This window comes from Orcinus orca, chromosome 10 (assembly GCF_937001465.1).
Source record: "Orcinus orca chromosome 10, mOrcOrc1.1, whole genome shotgun sequence".
Taxonomy (NCBI): Eukaryota; Metazoa; Chordata; class Mammalia; order Artiodactyla; family Delphinidae; genus Orcinus; species Orcinus orca.
The window spans coordinates 39,325,711-39,348,171 of record NC_064568.1 but is presented as its reverse complement, the minus strand read 5'-3'; the positions used below and the strand labels follow the sequence as shown (position 1 = coordinate 39,348,171).

The window sequence follows — 22,461 nt, the reverse complement described above, 5'->3', positions numbered from 1 at the left end:
GACACAGAGCCTGGTGGGAGACACAGAGCCCAAGGTGTGTAACTAAACCTGATCTATTAGGGGGTCAGCAGTGATGGTAGGATACGGAACCAACCAGCAAGTGAGGCGATCTGGAGCCTGGGGAAGGGCAGGGAGAAAGCCTGGACCAGTGGTGGGACAGGGAAATGGTGTGGGACCAGGGGTGGGCAGGGACAGGTAGGAGTCTGGCTGCCTCTGGGGCCAAACCTGGATGGCCTGTGGCCCAAGCGGCCCAAGTGCAGACACCAGACGCTCCAGGGCTCGCTTCACAGCCTCTGCGCGATGAGCATTGTCTCGAGTGGTATGCAGCAGGAACACCACGTCCATCAGGCCATGGGGACACACTGCAGGAAGGGAGCTGAGTTACTGAAGCAGTCAGCCCATCTAGCTACTCTCTTGGGCCCCTCCCACTGGGCCCACCATACCTGGGGTCTGTGTGACCGAGGCCTCAGGACCCTGTACACCCTCCCGGACAGGTGTCAGGGAGAATATGTAGGAGACACCAGGCTCTAGCCCTGTCACCTGCTGGGAGCTTGAGATCCCCGGAAGTGTCTGTGAGGCCCCAGGCAATTCTGCAGAGGACAGAGCTCAGTTAAACAGGAGGCCCTCCATGGAGCCCCCACTGCCAGCCCACCCGAACACTGGCCTCCCCATCACCTTGGCCAGGGCCTCTGAGTGGCTGCCAGGATAGGATGTAGCTGGATACCCCAGACACCGGGGTCCAGGCCAGAGTCACTGAGTCGACTGAGGTGTCTACAACACGCAGTTCAGTGCTTGGGACACGAGGTGACTCTGAAGGAGGAATCAAAGACTAGGGATCCGAGTATGTGTCCCGAGAACCCAGAGGAGAGAGATCTAAGGAGATCCTGGGGCAGATTCATCTTAGTGAAGGAAGTCACCAGAGGTCATGCTGGGATCACCCCGGATCAGGAATGGTAGGGGGGGGCTACAGGAGGAGTCACTCAGGGTCATGGGGTACAGGAAATCAGGGTGGGTCATCGGTAGGGGTAAGAGCACACCAGTGTATGCAGTTACTTCTGAGGGGGGCCCTTCTCCAGCTGTCCCCAAGACACTCAGCCATATACGGTAGTGGGTCGCTGGCTCCAGCCCGTCCAGTTCGTAGCTGCTGAGTTCCGGCCCCAGGACCTGGGACTGTTCCTGGCCACCTGGGGCAGGCATGAGAGGGGGGCAGGAGCACATAGGAGGATGCTACAGACCAGCATTTATGGACACGCCCACCTCACTGACCCCCCACGAACCTTACTGACAATGACCCCGCCAGCCTCACTGACTGATCCTGCTGATGGGGTCCACCCTCCTGACTGATCTCCTGACCCTGCCCGACTGACCCTCATTGATCCCACGCAGCTAGGTGACTGATACCAGGTACCTTCAGCGATCCGCAGACCCCCACTGACAGACCCTGCCCACTCTCACTGATTTCACCGACCCCACCCCCAACCCCGCCCCATTGGTCCCTAACCTCCCTACCGGGGGCACATCTCACCCTCAGGTCGCCAACGCAGACGGAAGCCGCGTGCCCCGGGCACCGGCTGCCAGCGTAGCCTCAGGGAGTGCTCCCCTCGCTGCACTACACGAAGTGTCTCCAGGGCTGGTGGAGCCTCCTCAGGCGCTAGAGAGAAAGCACAAAAATCAGGGAGGCTCCGTCCCCAGTTAATCTCTGTGCCAATCCCAGACCAACCCTGGAACACGCACCGCCCCCAACAGGCCCCACTGCCTATCCCAGGCTACATCCCTCCTCCCCCCGAAGACCCCGCCCCCACAGGTTCACTACCAATCCCTGGACCCTCTTCCATTCCCGAGAACAAACCCCGCCCCCAAACCGTCCAGGGCACCAATCCAAGGCTCGCGCCAGCCCGAGCTCTGCCTACGCGTGGTGACGACAATGGAGACAGGTGCGCCCTCACGGTCCCCCACAAGTGCAGTCACTCTCACTGAGTAGCTGACTCCGCCTTCAAGGCCCCGTATCTCTGCGGAGTCCGTGTTTCCTGGGAGCATCTCCTGTCTCGTGGGGCCACCTGGCCAGGCGACCATAGGGCAACGGTTAGGGATAGGGGTGGCTGACCAAAGGGGCCAATCCCAGCCAGGAAGGGCAAGGGCAGGGTCAGGGAATCATACCCTCGCTCCGGCCCCAGGCCAGTCTGTAAGCTGTGGCTCCAGTGACCCCCACCCAGGTGACCCGGAGAACATCACTGGAAGCATTGAGGATCTGCAGCTTCGAGACACTGCCCACGGGCTGAGGGTCTGGGGGAAGACGCAGGGAAAAGGGTCAGGGGCCACTGGCAGAGAACAGGGCAGAGAACAGGGTGGCAGAACAGGCATGTTCAACGCAGGGAGGTCTATCTGAAGGTCAGTATGAGGTTACTGTGGACGGGTCAGTGCAGGCAACTTCTGAGTGGGAAAAGATCAGTGCCTCAGAGTGGGCAGTGTGGAGCAGCCAGGAGGTCACTGTGGGTGGACTCCTAGTCAATGTGGGGTACGTCAGTGTGGGGAGAGAAGTCACGAGAAGAGCTGTGATGGAGCAGGCAGCTGGAGCAGTCAGGAATACGCAGCAGGACAGGGTAGCCAATGAGATGTGGTTGGCAGATGGCCAGGGTCCACTTACCAGTCCTTACAACCACAGAGGCAGGGGTCCCATCCACACCAGCCATACGGGCCCACACATGCACTGTGTACTCAGTATCTGGCTCCAGCCCATCCAGCTCAGCCACTGTGGCCTCCCCAGAAACCAACTGGGATTTCTCTGGGCCTAGGAGTGAGGATGAAGGTAGCTCTAGGACTAGCCAGACCCTGCCCCGCAATGTCCCACCTGGACCCCGAAGAAACCCCTGCTCCCATTCCACCCAGGCCTGTCCCCGACAACCTCCAAAACCTCTGGTCCCTTCCCAAACCCCTGGTGCCCACCGTGGCCTGAGTGCCAGGAGACCCTGTATCCTGTGGCACCAGGAACCCTGTTCCAGGTGATGGTGACAGATGAGCTGCTGACTTGAGTAACATGGACTGTCTTCACTGGGCCCAGTGGGTCTGGTGGGGAGAGGCAATGGGGAGTCTGATGGAAGAGGCAGTGGAGGGTCTGATGGGGGAGGGATGGGGGGGACATCTAATAGAGGAAGGCAATGGGAGTCTAAAGGGAGGCAAGGATTTGATAGCGGATGCAGTGAATGGATCAGATGGGGAAGGAGTGGGGGTTCTGACAGAGGGGATAGTAGAAATCTGAGGTGGCAGGTGACAGGAATCTGGGAGACCAGAGGGTCTGACAGAGAAGGTAATAGGGTTCCGACGGAGGACTAGGAAGCAGTGAGGGGGTCTGACAAAGAAGAAAAGTGTAAGTCTAAGAAGATGGTCAAGTCTGGCAGAAAAGGCAATGGGGTCTGAGAGATGAGGTGCTAGAAATCTGAGGGCAAGAAGAGCGGGGTGTTAGGGGACAGGCAGAGGAATCTGAAGAAGGCAGGGGCTTAAAAGGAGGCAAGGGAGACTGAAGGGGGAAGCAGGGCCTCTGAGGGAGGAGGCAGTGGGGATCTAAAGGGGGAGACTGGAGTTCTGTGGAGAAGCAAGGGTCTGAAAGGGAAGGCATGGGGGTCTGAAGGGCCACTGGAGAGAGAGAGCCAAGGGGCTGGGTCAGGCCCTGACCAGTTCGAGCCACGGTGATTGCAGGTGGGCCCTCCTCTCTCCCTCGCAATGCCGACACAGCCACCTGGTAGGAGGTTCCAGGTCTCAGCCCCATGATATCTGTGGCAGTAGACTCTGAGGGCAATGTCTTGCTGGACTCCAGACCTAACGTCAGAGAGAAATGTTGGCATGGCTCCTGCCTGCCCCTTGGTCCCCCATACCCTGATCGTTCCCTTCAGCAACCCTCCCGCACATCCCACACTGACCATTGTCTGTCCTCCAGCTAACCCGAAATCCACTGGCTCCAGGCACAGGTCCCCAGGCCACCCTCACTCGTGTTGCGTCTGACGCCACTACCTGCAGCCCTGGGATGGCAAGTGGGGTTTCTGGCTCTGGGGATTAAAGATAGAGGTCAGGGATCAAAACCAGGACCAGAGTGAGTCAGGCAGCTGTCCCCCACAGCCCTCCTGCAGTGCTCACCCCTGCGAACAGTGAGGACGCTGGCACCACCCTCTCGGGTGCCTACTCGAGCTGACACCCGCACTGTGTAGCTCAGCCCAGCCCGGACGTCATCCAAGTCAAAAGCTGTCTGACTCCCAGGAAGCACCAGGCTCCGCTCGACCCCTAAGGGAGAAGGCAGGATAGGCAGGCAGGGGTCAGTGAGAGATGGGTATGTGGGATGAAGGTGCTCAGTGATGGACAGAGATACAAGATGAAAAGGGTCAGTGGGGGCAGGACAGGAATAAAGATGCAGACATAGAGAATGGACTTAAGGACACGGGGAGGGGGAAGGGTAAGCTGGGACAAAGTGAGAGAGTGGCATGGACATATATACACTACCAAATGTAAAATAGATAGCTAGTGGGAATCAGCCGCATAGCACAGGGAGATCAGCTCGGTGCTTTGTGGCCACCTAGAGGGGTGGGATAGGGAGGGTGGGAGGGAGGGAGACACAAGAGGGAATGGGGACGTATGTATATGTATAGCTGATTCACTTTGTTATAAAGCAGAAACTAACACGCCATTGTAAAGCAATTAAACCCCAATAAAGATGTTAAAAAAAAAAAAAAAAGAAAAGGGTCAGTGAGGGATGGGACATGGGACGGAACGGTGTGAGAGATAAGGACAGGGGTAAAAGGAGTCAGTGATGGACAGCGACACAGGATAATGGGCCAGTGATGAATGGGGACACATAATGACAGGAGTCAGTGGAGAAGGACATAACATGTAGGATGTCAGAAGTCAGCGGACAGCGACATGAGTTGACAGCTCATCGACAGACAGTGAGGTGGAGTCAGTATTGGATGGGGACATGGGAGAACAGTGGTCACAGCTAAGGTTATAGAAGGGCGGGGGTTGAGCTTGTGGTTGTGGAGGAGGGTGAAAGCCATGGCCAGGGAGGTGGGGCAGGGAGTGGAGACAGATCCAGATGAAGAGACAGGCAGGGTCAGGGCAGGGAGCAGACAGACCCTGTGACGGGGTCTGGTTCAGTGTCGTCTTGGGAGGTGGATGGACAAGGAGAGAGGAGGAGGCTGTAGAGACCCCGGAGTGGAGAAGGGCTGGAAAGGCTGGAATGGTTTGAAAGGCTGGAACTTTAGTGTGTGTACGGGTCTTGCTGTGTCCCCCTCACCCTGGATGCTGCGCACGGTGATCCGATACTCGGTGGCGCTGGGAACTGGGCTCCAGGACACTCGCACTCGCTGCCCAGGCAGCTCGGTGGCCTGTAAGTCTGTCACAGGGCCCACAGGCAGCTCTGGCCCTGTTGGACAGCACAGCCTGAGAGGCAGCCTGGGGCCCCTGTACCTTCCCCTCTCACTTGGCCGGGCCCACAGAGCCCTCACCAGGGGGGACCACAGTTGCAGGCGTGGCCACCTCGTGGCCCTCTAGCAGCGTGTAGAGTGTGAGGCGATACTCAGTGCCTGGCTGCAGCCCATCCAACTGGTAGCGGGTCACGTCAGAGGGCAGCACCACCTTCTGTGGCACCTCCAAGCCTGCAAGATGACAGGGTCAGGCCAGCTGAGGCCAGGTCTGGACCCAGCCTGCCCACCCCACCCTCCTGCACGGACCACTCTCACGCCGCCACTCCAGCCGGTAGCCACGGGCCTTAGGCACCAAGTTCCAGGAAAGAAGGATGGATGTGGGGCCCAGGATGATGGGACGCAGGGTCTGTTCAACAGAAGTGTCTGCCCAGGGCACATGGGAGGTCAGTGGCCTCTGTGCCCTGCCAGCCTGCCCACCCAGCCTGAAGAAAGCACCCAGCCCTCTCACCGGTGCGGGCAGTCAGGGAGGTGGCAGGCCCCACGCTCCGGCCAAGCAGGGTGCTCACGGTCACCTCATAGTCTGTGCCAGGCTCCAGGTCACGCAGCAGCACTGACCCCTGCCCAGGGCCCAGCTCCTGCTGCTGCGTGGCCCCACCTGCACGGGGGGCACAGAGGGGTCAGTGGGTCTTGCAGACTCAGCACCCTACAGTCCTGTCTGAGGTGCAGGGACTTCCTTCAGCCCACACCTCTGACTCACCACTGAAGACCCGCCATGTCACGCGGTAGCCAGTGGCACCTGGCACACCCCGCCAGGCTACCAGGAGGCTGTGGGCTGTGGTGTTCTGGATGGTCAGCTCCGGTCCCTCCAGAGCAGCTAGGGGAAGGTCCCACCAGGGATTAGTGCGTCCAGAGTGGGGAGGGGTTACTGGGATGGGTGGTTAGGTGAGCAGGGTCAGAGGTTAGCAGAACTGCTCACTTGTCCAAGCTGTCCCACTCACGGCCTCCCCGATGCTGTTGGCGTAGAGGGCAACCACCGTCACTTGGTACTCAGTCAGTGGCCGGAGACCCTGCAGCCTCATGCTGGTCTCACCTGCTGGGACGCTCACCTGCCCAGGGTCAGAGGTCACTTCATCTTGGCCAGCTAAGTCCCCAGCCCTCCACCTACCACTGCTGACATCCTTACCTCCCGCCGTTCACTCGACAGTGGCTGTCCCAGCCCCGTCAGGGGCGTGTACTGGATCTTGTAGCCAGTCACAGGGCCACTGGCCGCTGTCCATTGTACTCTCAAGGATTGACTGCCTGGCTCAGACAGCACCAGGTCTCGTGGACCAGAGGTTGAGTCATTGGCTGGGAAAGGGGCAGTCAGGCAACCAGGCAAGAGGATCAGGGGTCAGCACTTATGGTACAGCACCAGGCTCAAGGGTCAGGAGCACATGGGATGGAATCAGCACTCCCAGGTTGGGGTTCGGGTCAGGGTCCAGGTCAGGGCACACAGGGTGGGCAGGAACTCACAGGGCAAGGCCACAGGCACGCCACCTGCACTTGTGCACACCCTCCGGGAAACAAGAGGCAGTAGCGTCCTCAAGATGTTGAAGTCGTTGACGAAGAAGAAGAAATCGCTGGTCGGCTGTGAGGCGATTCGCTTCAGCTCCTCAGGGTCGGCATTCTTGATCCCTGAGGTGATGCCCAATCAGGGCTCAGCTGCCCACATGCCCTTTGACTCATCCCTGCCCCAGCTGACCTGTCACCCCAGCTTGGTACTCACCCACAGCAAACAGCTTGACTCCCTGCCCCTTCAGCCTCTGGGCAGCTGTGTCCACCAGGTCCTGGGACTTCCCATCTGTGATGAGGATGCAGACCTGGGGCAGGTGCAGGGTCAAGTCAGGACTGCCTCAGACACTTACTTGGGGTCACCTTGGAAGGCATGGTAGGGTGAGAGATCACCTTGGGAACACCAGGTCGGGCCAGCTGGGGCAGAAAGACACGGTCAGCCACGTGGAGAATTGCAGCTCCTGTGCGTGTGTTGCCTCCCTTGTAGCTGATCTCTCGGATTGCACGGATCACATCACCTCCTGAGCCAAGCGCATCCAGGCCAAATTCTGTCCTGTGGGGAGGCGGGTGGCAGCAGGCTAGGAGTAAGGGCTTTTTCTGGTCCTGGCCTCTAAGAGGCCTCTGGAATGAGGGTTGTATCAGGCCCCCTTGAGAGTCCACTTGGTTCTGTGATTCCTACCTTCCATCTCTGAAGCTCCCAAGCTAACAAACTCCTTAGGTACCCAACTGTGTCACATCTGTGGCTGGGCCTGGGCAGGCCTGGACCCCTTGGGGCTCCCAGGCTCAGGTACCAGGATGTCTGGTTAATTAAATAATGGTAGGAAGAAGGGCCCAGTTATAAGCAGGTGGACACTGGCCAGACAGGGAGGCCCTCTGCTGAGTGAGAGAGGCTGAAGGCATCAGGAGGCTAGAACAAGGAGAGTCCAGCAGGCACAGGGCATCTCAAGTCATGGGTCCCCTTCTAGGCCTCTCCATCTCTAGATCAGAAAACACAGCTCCTATCTTTGGCAAGGCACTATTCAGAAGGGGTCTCAGACGTGAGGGCTGTACCTAGGAGATCCCTGCTTCTGTCTTAAGAAGATGCCCTGGCTGGTGGGAGGGGGGATCCTCTGGGTTCCCTAAAGCCTAACCTAGGGGTTTGGGGGCTCTCTGCTTCTTTCTGGGGGTGGGGTTCTGGTGGGTCCAGCTGTGGGGAGCCACTCACCGTGGGTCATCGCTGTACTGCACGGCAGCGAAGCGCACACCCTGTGCACCGGCTGCCCCGGAGAAGGGCAGCACCAGCCCCTCAAGGAAACCCCTCACTTCGCGGAAGTTGCTTCGGCCAATGGACGAGGAGCCGTCGAGTAGGAACACGATGTCAGCGGCGTAAAGGCGCGTGCAGCTCACTGGGGCAGGGAAAAGCAATCACGATTTTTTCTTGGGGCCCACCCACCCCCTACCCTCACTGTGGTCCCCTGGGGCTGGGGAGGGGAGTTGGCCTCATCCACTGTGCAAACGGGCACAGGCTGGCTTGGGCCTGGGAGCGGTGGAGGCAGCAGAGGTGGGGCCTGGAGCAGAGTCTCACGCGGAGGACTAGTGGGGAGGGAGAGTCACCGGAGCGGGTGTGGATCTGGGACTGAGGTTGGCGTCTGGGGACCAGCGCGGAGTGACATAGGGTAGGGGACCCACGCACAACTGGATGCAGTTTGGGAGACGCAGTGTGGGTCGCGGAGGGTTTGGGGAGTCCAGGGAGAATTAGGAGAAATGAATAAGTCGAGGAGGGTGGGAGGCGGGATCCAGGATGAAGGTCGAGTGGAGTCGCGGGTGGCAGGGTGCAGTGCCCTGGATGGGGTCCTTCCCTGCCGTACCCACCTCTCTCCCTGTGCTGGGCCCACACTCGGGGAGCCCCTGCCAGGATCCCCGCGCAGAGCGCAGCCACCAGGAGCCGCAGCCTCATCCTGGGTGAGGGAAACGGTCAGCCAGGACCCCGCCTCTGTCCCTCAGCCTTGGCGGGTCCGAGGCCAGCGTTCTCCCACCCCCAGTCCCGGTCTTGCCTGCCGGTCCGCCGGCTCCGATCGCCAGCCGCTGCCGCAGTCCCGCCGCCACGGCAGAGAAAAGTCCCTGATCCCGGGGGCGGAGCAGCGGGCGGGGACCCAGGCGGCCCACCCCCACCCATCGTCCCAGAAGTCGCCGCCCCTGCCACCCCTCCCCTGGACAGATGATCTGACTCCACTTAAGTGTAAAGACCCCCACCTCCCGTGGCTTCTGGGATTTCCCCAGGAGGTTCTCTACAGATGGATGTTGAGGGATCCCTCTCCAACCCCATCTAGGGTCAGAGATCTTGGCTGCTTTAGGTCAAACAGACTAGAAGTGACTGCTGGAGACCAGACTTCAGACAGGTTCCCGGGGATGAAAGACGCAGCAGGATGTTGGTCGGGTAGAAGATGCAGCTGGAGATGACTCACCACCCCCCTCCCCCCACCCCACCCCCACCTCCGACTGGGCTACCCAGACAAGCCCTCAGGCCATGAGTCCCGGCTGGCCTCTCCTGTGATTCAGCCATCCCTTTGTCTGTTGGGTCTCCTGTGTCCCACCCCAATCCCCTCAACAGGCCGAGCAGCCCCCAGCAAATGAGGGGCTCTAGGCTCATGCCAGGGAAAGCAAGGCACCACTGGGCTGCATCCAAGTAATGCCCACCCCTACTTTGGAAGGGCAAGCCAGGAGGAGAAAATCTGTATTGTACTTATGCAGACATGTCCATCCCAGTGTCCTGGACCCCTTGCTGTGCTCTGAACCAGCCCCAGGCAGATGCCATCCAGCTGTGCCTCCAGGGAGGGGTTATCCATGTGTGGAGGGTAGACCACCCACAGTGACAGCTCATCTCTCAGGAATCCACCCCCTCCTGCCTATGCCCCCACTGGTGCGCCTGTCCTGCTCCAGCCAGGCTCCCCTACCCACACATTCTCATTTTGGCCCCTCAGAGTCCCCTCCTCCAACCTACTCTTCTTCTGCATTGGGTCTTCGTTGCTGCGCGTGGGCTTTCTCTAGTTGCAGTGAGCGGGGGCTACTCTTCGTTGCAGTGCGTAGACTTCTCATTGTGGTGGCTTCTCTTGTTGCAGAGCTCGCGCTCTAGGTGCGCGGGCTTCAGTAGTTGTGGCATGCGGGCTCAGTAGTTGTGGCACACGGGCTTAGTTGCCCTGTGGCATGTGAGATCTTCCCGGACCAGGGCTCGAACCTGTGTCCCCTGCATCAGCAGGCGGATTCTTAACCACTGTGCCACCAGGAAAGCCCCCAACCTACTCTTCTTGAAGACCCCCTTCCACCCATCATCTCTGCCAGGCCCAGAGGTCACCCTGGGCTCCTCCCTCCCTTCCTCACGGCCCTCAAGGTCCACCTGTGGTGTCCACCTTCATCACTCCTTCCTCACTCCTCTTCCCTTAACCAGGCTGAATTCCCGCCCGTCTCCCTCAGCTGGCTTCTGTGATTATGGACAGTCCCCTCAACACACCTGCAGGCCAGGGACACTCTTTGTATATACGTATGTGTTCATTATAGGGGTTGATACTGAGATAGAGAGATCCTCCCAAGAGCAGGTCCCCTGTTTTTTTTAAGCCTGGAGAATACTTCTAGACTCACCACTGCCATAGGGCCCCTTCCAACGTGCCTGGCCCCCCAGCCTCTCCTGGGGCTCCACAGGCTAATGGGGGACAAAAGGGGACAGCACTTCTGTTAAACTTGTCTGCCTTGTCCTCTTCTAGGTATGGCCAGGTCTCTGGTATGGCCAGAGCTGGGGGCAGTGAGAACCATCCATACTGCCTGTTTTCCTATTGTCCAATAAGGCTTGAGCTACAGGGACAGCCCCAAATTATCATGAAGTACAGCACTGTGATCCATAGGGCCCAGAACCTTTTCCCTAGGTCAAGGTCTCTTCAGCCATGTCCCAGCACCCCCCAACCCTTTGAAATCTGTCCTTCACGTGAGGGCTGCAGAGAACCAGTCGTGCTCTCATTACAGAGGCAGCCCCTGCCTGCAAGACCCTCACCTCTTCTTGTACAGCAAGGGTGGGTGAGAGCAGGGCAGAACTAGCATATACAGTGCAGACATACATACACATTTGGGTCTAGCCTTTAGGGGAGACTGGAGGCCCAGCTGAGAGGGTGTTCAGGCAAACCTCATCAGAACCATGAGGGGTCCCCCAAAAGAAATGGCTGCCTGCTGTGAGGGGGTCACTCAAAGCGTGCTATGAGAGGCTGTTGGAGGCAGAAGCAAGGTTGAGGATGAGCACAGGTCTGGCGCTCGGGGGAGGCTCATGAGCAGGGGTGTGGCCTCCTGGCAGGCACAGTTAGGGACCAACCCCAGACACCAGCTCCCTCCATAAACACACTGGGGCCCTAGAGTTTTCTTTCTCCCTCCCACACTCCCCTGGACATTTCCTCCTCTGGCTTTGGTCACCACCTCTGCTGGATGGCACCATGTCTCCAACTGGGGCCTCTTGGGGATTCCAGCCCCACACATCTGTCTTGAACACCTCCAAATTTCTCAGAACCGTGGCCAAAGCTGAGCAGGTCATCCTCCTCCAACCTGCCCCTCCCCTGTTGGTACCCCAGCCCTGCTGGGGATGCTGCCCTGCTTGCGTCCCCTAAAGCCCACTCCAGCTCTTACTATAGCTGTGGTATCTGCTCTGCCACAGAGCTGCTCACCAGAACCGCACAGAAACCCACCCTGAGTCCCCAGGCTAACTCTCAGCTGAGCAAGTCACTTCTCTTCCCGTTAACTTCCGCACCTCCCCCAGCACGCCTCCAAAGTAAAGATCAAATTCCCTGGCTAGGCATGCAAGGTCCATTAGGACCAGGTCACCCGCTCGAGCACTCTGTGTCCAGCAAACCTGTAGCCTTTGAGAGTCAGGCCTGGCCTTAGCAGAGAAATCAAGCCCCATCCTCCAGGAGCTCAAACTTGGGACAACACGCTTGGCACTTGCTGTTCCCCAGCCTGAGTACGCTGTGTCTATAACCATCCAGGGGTGGGCCTGTCAGGGTTCTGCACTGTCCAGCAGCTTCTCTCCAGCTGTTCACAAAGTAGGATGACCTGAGTCCCCCAGCCTTGGGTTCTAGAAAGCACTTGACAGTTATTTCCTAATTGACAACTTGTGGCAACAAACAGAGCTGAAGGGAAAAGCACTGGGGTGGAGCGGGAGCAAACTGAGGGCTGTTTTGGCCACTGCAAGGCTGGGATGCTGGGGCACTTCTGAATAGCCATCTTCTCAAGAAACCCTGTCCCAGAGCCCTGTCCACAAGTGCCAGCAGCACCTCCCTCACAGCAAAATTGGGCCCCACACTTCCATTCCCCCACTGGGATCCCAGGGAACCTGACTGTGGAAGGGTTGGGGGGCACAGGAAGAGGGGCCCACCTGCCCACCTGCCTTGGGGACCAGAGCCCAAAGGTGGCAGGGGGACTAGACAGTTGAGAGCTCCACCAGGTCCTCAGGGAGATGAGGAGGGGACTGCCAGGCCAGCAGCTCAGACTTGCCTGGGACAGACCAAGTCTAGGGAGGGGGCTCAGGCCCCACTGAGCTCAGGAATATTCTTGGAGCCTGAGTCAGCGGCAAATCAAGGCAAAGGATTCTTGCCTTGCCTGTCCAGGCAGCAGTTAGAAACCAAATGGGAACACTATGCCCCAGGCTATCCTCCTCCCAGAATCCAGAGTAAACATATGAAGGAGGCTCCCTCAGGGACATTCCTTGGCCTCTCCTGGTCCGTCTAGGGTACGAGGGTCCACCGGAGGGAGACCGCACAGGACCCACAGCAAGGGGCTTCCCACCTGAGCCCCCTGAGTTCCCAGGCTGGGACCTCTACCAGGGCAAAGTCTGGGCCTGCAGTTCCCATGGCCTCCCACACCTCACTCTTGGGACAGATTGGCTAAGAGCATCGCCCATGTGGCTAAGTGGAAACAGCTGGCCTCAGCTCCCTGCAGGCATCAAAGGCTTCCGGCCTCTGTGCTGCAGCCCCACGCTTGCCCCTCGCTAAGGACACATCAGCCTGTGGGAAGGCAGAAGGATCTAGGAGATGCAGAACCGGGAGGAAGTCCCTGCTCCCCAGTCCACTGCCCAGTGGACCCCATGCCAATGCCAAGAGAGGGACGCAGCAGTTCTCAACACAGGACTTTATTGGTTGGTGGTTATCTGCAGCACAGGTTTGAAGGACTGAGGTGGTATGTTTGTGGTTGGGGGGACCACAGATCCTGGCCCCGCCCTTTTGCCTGCACAGGTTTCCTGCCTAGAAGCGCAGCCAGAACATGCTGCTACGGATCCGGTTATAATCTGGAAGCTGTTCAATGGGCCCTGTGGGGATAGGGTGGGGCGTCAGGGTGAGGTACCTGGCCTGTACAGGGACACCTGGCCCTGCGCCGCACCCCATCCAAAGCTGCCCAGAGCAGCACAAGACAGGCTTGGGGTGGAAAGAGGGAAGAGAACATTCCTCCAGGGGGTGCTGAGCCTGTCCCTTCATGCTCTGGCCTTTGGAGCTCCACCCCACACATGGAGGTGTCCATTACCTGGCAGGTGTGGGGTACTGATGGAGGCACCTTGGCAGGGAGTCAGGGAGCTGCTAGGACAGGTTTTCTGAGCAGGAACTCCCTGGCAGCCAGGCTATTGGGCAGAGCCTCTCAGGGGCCTCAACGTGCTACTCCCCGTGAAAGCTGGGGGATGGGGGAGCAGAGGCAGAGGGGAGGCCAAGACAACAGACTGCGAAGGACAAAGAGCAGACTTTCTAGGCCACTCACCCAATCCAGCCACTGCTGGACACTGGTCATAGAAGTACTTGGAGCAGACCTCACGCAAGATACTGGCATCCACCTCCTGCAGGATGAAGCAGAGGGCACACTGAGTGACAGGCACCTGGGGACCACCTCTGCCAGTCAACATTATCCAGACGACCAAGATCTTCCACACGTACCATGGAGCTGCCCCTCAACCAAAAGGGGAAATGCAGCAGGGCTCTCCCTGCTGTAGACTTCCTCAGGCCCCACCCATCCCTACAGCCATCAGTGCCTCTGCCCTGCCCTCCAATTACACCACCGAGGCAGGTGATGCTGCCTCGGACACCAGGGTTGCCTACAGGAGCAGTCTGCACTGCCTCAACTCTCCACCCTCTGGGAGTCTGCCAGGCCAAGACTCCAGAACCTCTCCCAGGGGCCCTTGTTACCGCAATCCGGCTTTCCCACTCAGCCAGGGGGATGCGGCGGCCATACGTCAGAAGACTACGTCCAATGTCCTCACAAACAGGAGTGGTGCCTGCAAGGGTTAGGGGAAGTTTACAGGTCCACATGGTCCAATCCACGTGGGTCCAAGCCATGCATGCGAGGGTGCCCCCAAGAAGCCACGGCTGAGAGCACTACCCCCACCCACCAAGCAGCCCACCTCGCTGCCGGTGAAGCGGCACGGAGTGAGAGTGGGCGCAGCGTCCTCGGCATATGTCCCAGAGAGGCTGCCGAAGTGCTTCACGGTACACACAGAACCTCCAGCGTTCTGGGCTGACCTGGACCTTGGTCTGACCTAGACCACAACCCTCACTTGTACAACCACCTGTCACTGTATCCATGGGCTGTTGGTCTAGCCTACCCACACCTGTACCTAAAACCCCAGGCCCCTGTGAGAGGGGTGGTGGTGGGGTATGGTGTGACCTTCGAAGTTTTCGTTTCCAATCTTGGTTAGGAACACTGGGACTGTCACTGCCAGTATGCACTCTACCCCTTGCCACAGGGCTGCAGGACTCACCGATCAGATGAGACACCAGAGCATTTCTGAGAATGTTTTTGCCCCGGACCACCTCGCTTTCTGTGGCACTGGTGCAAAGGCGCATCCTAGAGCAGGGGTGGGGTGGGATTCATCCTGAGAGACGGTGCTGTCTCTGAGCCTCCCACGGTCCTGCTCAAAGGGTCCTATTCCCTCCCCACCTCCCTGGCAGCGCTAGGCCGCCACTCACCACTGGCCCTGTAGAAAGAACATCATGTCGTCGATGCTCATGTGGTCGCAGACGAAGTGTGCGCCCAGCAACCCCGTCTCTGCATAGCAGATGTTGAAGGTCTGGAAACTCTGGCACAGCTTCTTGGTTGCAGCAACTGCAGCCAGTGGGCTGGACAAGTGCTACCAGGGATGAGGGTGGTCAGCACCCACCCCCCTGTCTGCAGTCCACACCCCAAACCCCACAGTACAAGCGCCCACAGCCCAGCTCCCTCTCTTCCCTGAAGACAAGGTCCCATCCCATGCCCACCCCTGGCACTCACCGCGCCACCACCGTAAGTGCAGTCATAGTGGCCAATGATGGCATTGGCCACCTGGAGGGCCACATTGTCCGGGTTGGCCCAGCCAGGCCCCTCCACTGCAATGGCCACATGGGCCAAAGGCAGGGCATCATCACGGTGGCGGATCTGAAACAGTACATGGCAAAGCTGAGGGACAGCCAGATTTCCCAGGCGACCAGCAAAGGTGCCAAGTGTGGGTGGAGAGTGTGCATCCAAGTGTGAACACGTGTGCCTGTGAGGCAGCAGCCACAGGACACCTGGCCAACTCGAGGCATCTCCGGAGTCACGAAGATAGCCATGCACGTGAGGGTGCCCCCAAGAGGTCCCGGCTGAGGACACTACCCCCGCCCACCAAGCAGCCCACCTCGCTGCCAGTGAAGCGGCAGGGAGTGAGAGTGGGCACAGCGTCTTCAGTGTATGTCCCAGAGAGGCTGCAGAAATGCTTCTGGGCGAGGTCTAGCAGCTGCCGGTGCTCCACCCCTGCCAAGACAGACAGCAGAGTTACTGGCCAGCCAGGGCCCAAGGCACAGGGTAGGGGAGATCACACACAAGCAGAGGACCCCATGTCCTGCCTTGGTGGGAAACACCAAAAGGAAGACATGACATCAGGACAAGGTGAGGAAAGAGGACCCTTCACAGACACACCCTATCTCATGGGCAGGGCAGGCACCTCAGGGTCAAACAGCTTCCATCACCTCAGCCACAGGGAAGCAGCAGCATGCTGAGCTTAAAAATGGGTTCCTATGTAACACATTCCCACCAGCACCAAGGACAAGACTGGTACTCCCTGGGCATAAGGCCACCTGCCCTGCCTTCTCCCTCTGGCCCTTCCTCAAGCAGATCCTATGGGGGCTGGCAGGTGAGAGGGCACAAAGAGGTGCTATGCAGGGCTGTGACTAGCTCCGGGGTCCCCTGAGAGCTGGGGACGTTTACCAGTAACGTTACAAACTCACGCCTCAGGACCCCTCCTGGACCTCACCTCTACAAGAGGAGGCCTTTGCTGCCATAGCGCCTTGACCAGTGGGCGCTGTGGTAGTAAGCAGCCTCCCCCAGGTACAGCCTTCTAGGTGCCTCTGCCTTTTATTCTTTCCTTCCCTGAGCTCAGATCCTGTTGGACTCAACAAAGTCTGATGTGTCAGTAGCTCAGACTGCTCTTGGTCCCGAGGTTCACTGGCCCCAAGGCCACCAATCATGTTCTTCCTATCAATTTTTCTTGCCCAGTCAGCTGTCACGACCTAAGCTGGGAAAGCACCCTGGCCCTGCTCCCGTCCCCTCCCCGCCACATCCCCTCCTCTGTCAGGTGTCTACCTAAAAAGCCACCCTGAGTCCCCACACTTCTCTCCCAGCTCCTACCGTCCCCCACCAGGCACCTGCAGCAAGCACTCCCTGCGCCTGCCCACTTCCGCTCTGGCCCCTACATGGCAGCAGAGCAAGCCTCAAAACACACCAGTCCGTGACACTGCTCTTCCCCTCTGCACAGACCTCCCACTCCCCACTGAATTAAATCCCACCTCTCTTTAAGCCTCTGTTCAAATGACACATGCTTCAAAAGCACCTCCCAATTCAAACAAACAAACAAACCACCTCCCTACCCTCTAACTGAGTCCCCCATTAAAGTCCCCCAACCACTGTATGCTTTCCTTTCAAGGCACTTCCCACCTGTCATGCAATGTCTGGTTTGCCCACTGACAAGGCCAAGAGAAACAGGCCTGAGGGCTTGAATCTCCCACCAGCCTACAACCTGGATCTCCTACGACCAGGTGGGACTGAGAAAACCCTGAGGCCTGGAGAGGCCAACAGCCCAACTGAGGCCTGTACTGAAGAGCGGAGTAGCATCCCTGGGCGGCCAGTTTCAGTGGTGGTGGCAGAGAAGAATCCCACCCCACCTCTAAAAGCATGGAAGAGAAGTCACTCCCCTCAAGGACAGGGTGGGAACAGTGTCCCCAGGAGTGGAAGATCCCTATGGTCAGAACCAGGAGACTTGGCCCTGGTAACCAAGGCCACAGCCCACCCCCCTATTACCACAGGGCTTCAACGAGCCCATCGCTCACCTCCAGCTGCTGCTAAAACCATTCGAGAGGCCTTGTAATGCCGGCTGAGGTACTCAGTCAGGTCTGCCCGAGACAGCTTCCTGCAAGACATACAGCCAATTGGTCAACACCGCTCCCAAACCAGAATGATCTGGGTCACACAAAACGGGGCTGAGGAGACAGACCAGGAGACATGGCTTCTCTGGAAAGCAGGACCCCACACATCAATTGGTCCTTGCCCCATTTCTGCCACCCACCACTCTGGGGCCCAGAGGGCAGCCCTCATTGGGCCCCCCTCACATCCCACCTCAGGACAGGCTTGTAGTCCCCTCTGAGGAGGGTGAGAACTGACGGTGGGGGCTCTTGAGGGGCAACAGCAGAGCTCATCCCACCAGAGGACAAGAAGCCATGTGGAGGGATACCCAGAGCACCCTCCCTCAGGCTGGCAGGACACGCATGGAAACGTACCCTAAAGCAAAGCCCGAAATTCAAGTGAAAACCACACAGGTGTTAAAAAAGACTCACAGGGACCATGTGGCAACATAAAAAATGTCTCCAGTTGTGTGAATTAGGAAAATAAACAGCACAGACAGCAGATCAACTAAAAACAAACTCATGTGGACATGGCCTGGCCATGCCAGAATGAGGGGACGAATTCCACCCCAGACCAGCCAACACTCACCTGACGTTCTCATTGGACCCCTCCACGGCCTGGGCTAGAGGTGTGCCCTGGAATGCCGTGGCATGCAGGTAGTCAAAGACCACGTCCCGCATAGATGCATCATTCTCCTGCAGCTCCTGCAGGATCACATCACGCTCCTTCTCAACCTGGGAGTCTTCTAGGCTGCAGTTCTGCACAATGTCGGCCAGGAGCTCCACAGCTGGATGCAAGAAAGACAGGTTTGGTGACCAGTAACAGGACAAAACCCCAAGCTTGACACCACTGGTTGCTTTGTTGCAAGGCCATACTCTAAGGGTAACCCCATTCTTCAGCCAGGCCAGGGGCTCCTGAGTGCCTGTCCTCTGCACTCCTGGAGTCCTACTGGTGTCCTGGTCCCATCCTCCAGCGTACCTTTTGGCAGGTCCTTAGACAGTGCCTTGATGTAGTAAGCCGTATGCTCCCGGGTGCTGTAGGCATTAAGATGGGCCCCCATGCTCTCTACCTCCTTCTCCAAGGCAATGCCAGGTCGATTCTTTGTTCCCTGGAACCACACATCAACAGGACAAATCAGGAGCCACATGGGAGCCCAGGACCCCATCCTCACAGGCTAAAGTCCCAGCAGGACCACTGGTCCACAGATATCTCCCTCAGCAAAGACTCTGGGGTTATACAGCCCAGAGGCTGTGCTCACCAAGTGCTTAGCAGGCCTTAAGCCAATCAACGCCATAGCATCGAGGACCAAGAGAATGAAGACATCCAGGGGCCAGGAAAGAAGGGCATGGACAAAGCAAGTGTTACCTGAAATCCAGAGCTCCCATACCAAGAGGGGGTATAGCATTTGACTGAGAGCTCCCATACCAGCCTGATCTTACCAGCACTCCCTCTCCTCTTACTAACAGTCATGGTCAGGTAAGCTCACACCTGTGCTCAGGTGATGCTACCACTACCCACTCTCCCTCATACCATTTATACGACTCTGTGTGTGTGCTATGGCCTCTGTAGGACTCAACCTTAGTCCAGTGTGTGTGTACGTATGTGTGCATGTGTATGGCAGTGCTGCTGTCCAATGACACACACACGTATCAATGTGTTGAGACTGACACACATAACTGTGATGCTGGACCTGGCTAGCTGCCCATTCCTGCTCCACAACATCACCTATCCCGTATCTTCTCCATTTTTTTCATTCATTTAAGAACTCAGTCTCCACTCCATGTGAACACGAGGTGGCTTAGGAGCTGTTCCCATCCTCAAGAAAGCTCCTACTCACTTCTGTAAACAAGAGATGCACAGCGTTTTACAAAAACTAAATCTGTGGGTTTGTTACAATGCATGTGTACATCCACAATTCTATATCCGTGCATGCACACAACACAGGCCTGGCCTCTGGTGAAGAGCAGGGCTCCTATGGCTCCCTGGGGTTTTTCTGGCTCTGGGGGCCTTGTGCAGGGGTTCACCAGATAGGCGCTCACTCAGAAGAGGCCAAGTCCATGTGACTCCTCCCAGAAAAGCCATCCAGAGATCTCTTTCCCCCACTACCCTGCTAAAACCCATAATTGAGGAGGCTGGCTTTTCTGACCTGCATCCTCAGGAGGGACAGCAGGAAGCCCTAAGCCCAGGGGAGATGCAGGACTTTAGGAGCCTCACCTTGAAAGCCAGATGCTCCACAAAGTAGCCTGCCCCGTTGTTCTTCTCAGTCTCATAACGGCTGCCAGCATCAATCCACACCCCCACCTGGACAAGAAACCACCAACAAAGGTAACAAACAAACCACCTCAGCCCCCCTTACACCCCACCCTGCATGACTCAGCACAAGCCCCAGACAGGGGCTCACAGTCCCACGCTGGGGAAAAGCTTCTCAGCAGGACCCCTGTGCTTAGAGGCACAGGGCACCAGCTGAATGACTGCAGTCACACTGCATCACCTCTCCTCCCTGCTCTATTTCCTGACTGGTTATCGAGACTCGCAGGGAAGCTTCAAACCAGGCATGTTCACCTGTCCCATCACCACAGGAAATTCTTAAATTCAACCTCACTTTTCAGTTGATTCTTTGTTTCTTCTAGGCAAGCAACTAATCATTTGAAAACAAGTTCTTTTCTCCTTCCTAAAAATTATACCCTGCCTTTGTTCTGGTGATTGTGTCCTATCGCCATTAAAAGAGAGGCTATTGGCTTAAACACTGAACATTTTATCATAAGTAGCCTTCGTTCACACTTTAAAAAAAGTTTTAAACAGAACTCGACACCTAACACTGCCAAGTGTCTCCTTGGCACCCAACGAGAGAATCTTATAATTTTCTTAATAGCCTCCTGGTGTGCTGTGAAACACAAACCACACTACTCACCCCCATGGTGACATAGACCTAATCTTTTAATTTACTATTTGTTTCATAGCTGACTTAAAATGTTCACATTTACTTTCCTAAGAGATGTTGATACACGTACCATACGTCATAAATTCTTTACATGAACGTCTATTACACATCTAACATCTTCGAAAGATACATTTTACAATCCATGGTATCCTTTGATTATAACTGGCAGCATTCTTTTCCTGCCCCTAGAGCACAGTGATGCTCCTTACAATCTAGAGCATCTTAGGGTCCATGAAATACAGCATTCTCCACCAAGGTTTCTTAACAGGCTGTGGGTCGGCTTATACAGGTGCCATGTAATAAGGAAGCTGCCCATCACCTTTTGTTGTGTTCAGTAACAACTTATATCACAGGACATTATTTGTTCCTGGAAAACTGAAAGAATTTACCAATAAAAGCACTTGAAGTTTGGGGTGGGGAGGAGACGGTTCGCTTCTTGAGAATCTTCTCTGTTTATCTAGCCAAGATTTCTATCTTTGAGTGAATTTTGAGGAAAATTATCCATTTAACGGGAATTTTCTAGTTGATTTCTTCTGCAGTACATTTCCAGTCTAGGCAAGGGATTATGACTTTGGGCCGTGAGGCTGGCAGTCACCTAATGTCTCTGAACCCCATTTTCCTCATTGAAGGATCACTTCTCTCATATGGGCTGCTGAAGAAAAAGCTGAAAAAAGACTTGGCCTCCTGATTGGCAAGCATCACACGCTAAGTAAGTGTTGGGTACGGTGAGGATTGCCCCCAAGAAGTCAAGGCGTGGCTAGGGTAGGGATTGGGGTAGGAGGGTCAATCCTGAGGTGGCTGGGAGGAGTCTGATCCAAACCACAGAGCACTTGAGCCCAAGGTCACACCCTGACTTGGGAAAGGAGACCATGCCCAATATTGAGGTGCACTCCCGACACCGGACCCACTCACCGTGCAGGTAGGCTGGGAGGACTGCTCCGAGGCCACTCGCAGCCCGTTGTCCAGCTGGCTGACCTGCGTCTCCGGCACGCTCTGCAGGGCCTGGGCGTAGGTGGCGATGCCCCGCAAGACAGGCGACCTCAGCAGGGCCGGCTGCTGGAAAGGGGCGACCAGGACTGAGGATTAGATTGGAGGATCGCTCCTTAGCTCTCAGGCCTGCGGTGGGATCCCCATCCCCGCCCCCAGGCCAGCCGCGAGACTCCCATGCGTGCCCTCGGCCGTGACCTTCCCATGGCCCTGACCCCGCGACCTCCCCATTCTCGACCTGCCACCGCTAACAGCCCGCTCCCTGTCTGCGTTCCAAAGACCCGCTCCCCATAGCTCTGCGCTCTCGCTGACACCTCACCGAGCGGCGGCTGCGCACCAGCACTCGCGTCCCGGCGCTGGCCACCCGGCAAACCGCGGAAGCCGCCATCTTCTGGCTCCAGTGGACGCTGGGCCGCGCCACGCATGCGTAGAGTGGACGCAGCGGCGCGCGAGGCGCAGGCGCAGTACCGCAGACTTGGCGCTCGGCTTCCCCCTGGCGGACGCCGCCGCGGATATTCATTCTCTGCTGGTCGTTGGTTCTTGTCTTCGCGTCCCCGGGTAACAGTGCGCATTAATCTATCTGGCTAGTCATCGTCTTGCGCGGGTCTGTTCTGGATCCAGTCCATCTTCCCTCTTCACCCGTGGTGGTGGCGTGGGGGGCAGAGTGCGCGATGTTTCTCGCGAACAGTGGGCGCCTCGACTGCACTGAGTGCTCAGAGCGGCCGGGCGGGCGGGGAGCGCAGCCACAGCATGTTTGCCAATCGCAACCCCAGGGCTAAACCACCAGGGTGGAACCTGGGACTACGAGGCTGCTGCTGAAAGTCACGGTTTTCTCTTTAAAGGAATGGAGAAAGTTCAGACGGTTGACGTGGAAAGAATTTAGCAATATATTGCTAAGAAAAAAGGAACCGTTTTAGAGACTAATTTGTGAAAAGGATTCCTTGTTTGGAAAACAAAACACACACAAAACAAAACGAAGTGTTTTTCTAATAGGCTACATAGAAAAAAATCCAGAGGAACTCACTCTAAACTCTCATTCAGGTGACTTACAGAAAATGAATTCAGGGGAAGGGAAAAGAGGCTACCATTTTTACACTTCTGTATTATTTTACTACATAATTGAAAATTTTTAGGGAATTCCTTGGCGGTCCAGGGGTTAGGACTCTGCGCTTT

General features: G+C 57.2%; 2 protein-coding genes across 14 annotated transcripts in view; both read right to left on the bottom strand.

Moving 5' to 3' along the window:
- Positions 1–9,129, bottom strand: part of COL7A1 (collagen type VII alpha 1 chain) — a 31,908-nt gene extending 22,779 nt beyond the window's left edge. For 7 of the 8 annotated variants that reach the window (XM_033413216.1, XM_033413217.1, XM_049716169.1 and 4 more), the window contains exons 1-25: positions 8,993–9,129; positions 8,811–8,896; positions 8,164–8,344; positions 7,353–7,512; positions 7,174–7,267; positions 6,921–7,082; positions 6,592–6,755; positions 6,385–6,514; positions 6,166–6,282; positions 5,917–6,063; positions 5,715–5,831; positions 5,490–5,639; positions 5,279–5,407; positions 4,129–4,272; positions 3,915–4,040; positions 3,670–3,813; positions 2,944–3,063; positions 2,645–2,788; positions 2,158–2,283; positions 1,911–2,057; positions 1,526–1,651; positions 1,038–1,184; positions 676–810; positions 444–590; positions 226–362 (exon numbers count right to left, since the gene is read on the bottom strand). In XM_033413216.1, coding sequence (XP_033269107.1) covers positions 226–362; positions 444–590; positions 676–810; positions 1,038–1,184; positions 1,526–1,651; positions 1,911–2,057; positions 2,158–2,283; positions 2,645–2,788; positions 2,944–3,063; positions 3,670–3,813; positions 3,915–4,040; positions 4,129–4,272; positions 5,279–5,407; positions 5,490–5,639; positions 5,715–5,831; positions 5,917–6,063; positions 6,166–6,282; positions 6,385–6,514; positions 6,592–6,755; positions 6,921–7,082; positions 7,174–7,267; positions 7,353–7,512; positions 8,164–8,344; positions 8,811–8,896; positions 8,993–9,114 — 3,402 coding nt within the window. In that variant the 5' untranslated portion in view covers positions 9,115–9,129. The remainder of the gene's footprint in view (positions 1–225; positions 363–443; positions 591–675; positions 811–1,037; positions 1,185–1,525; positions 1,652–1,910; positions 2,058–2,157; positions 2,284–2,644; positions 2,789–2,943; positions 3,064–3,669; positions 3,814–3,914; positions 4,041–4,128; positions 4,273–5,278; positions 5,408–5,489; positions 5,640–5,714; positions 5,832–5,916; positions 6,064–6,165; positions 6,283–6,384; positions 6,515–6,591; positions 6,756–6,920; positions 7,083–7,173; positions 7,268–7,352; positions 7,513–8,163; positions 8,345–8,810; positions 8,897–8,992) is intronic. The other variant, XM_049716172.1, reaches the window with a different exon arrangement.
- Positions 9,130–13,082: 3,953 nt separating this feature from the next.
- LOC101286248 (cytochrome b-c1 complex subunit 1, mitochondrial) lies at positions 13,083–21,962 on the bottom strand. Of its 6 annotated transcripts, none has more exons than XM_033412983.2 (13): positions 21,608–21,962; positions 21,214–21,377; positions 19,575–19,661; positions 18,339–18,468; positions 17,949–18,147; positions 17,288–17,367; positions 15,601–15,716; positions 15,219–15,362; positions 14,918–15,078; positions 14,710–14,795; positions 14,138–14,226; positions 13,716–13,791; positions 13,083–13,275 (listed from the first exon to the last, which is right to left on the bottom strand). In XM_033412983.2, the coding sequence occupies exons 1-13, from the start codon at positions 21,858–21,860 to the stop codon at positions 13,211–13,213; spliced, it is 1,650 nt and encodes a 549-aa protein (XP_033268874.1). In that variant the 5' UTR covers positions 21,861–21,962; the 3' UTR covers positions 13,083–13,210. The 6 variants fall into 6 exon arrangements, with proteins under 6 accessions (XP_033268874.1, XP_033268875.1, XP_004283951.2 ...); XM_033412984.2 differs by having other exon boundaries at positions 21,626–21,961; XM_004283903.4 differs by having other exon boundaries at positions 21,214–21,354; positions 21,608–21,907.
- Positions 21,963–22,461: the final 499 nt, after the last annotated feature.

Excerpts from the sequence above, each read along its gene's own strand:
- LOC101286248 (XM_033412983.2), bottom strand. The coding sequence starts at position 21,860 with ATGCGCACTGTTACCCGGGGACGCGAAGACAAGAACCAACGACCAGCA. Across the intron at positions 15,717-17,287 it reads GGTTTTAGCAGCAGCTGGAG|GGGTGGAGCACCGGCAGCTG; the intron begins GTGAGCGATGGG and ends CTGTCTTGGCAG. Across the intron at positions 14,796-14,917 it reads TTCTTTCTACAGGGCCAGTG|GATGCGCCTTTGCACCAGTG; the intron begins GTGAGTGGCGGC and ends CCCCTGCTCTAG.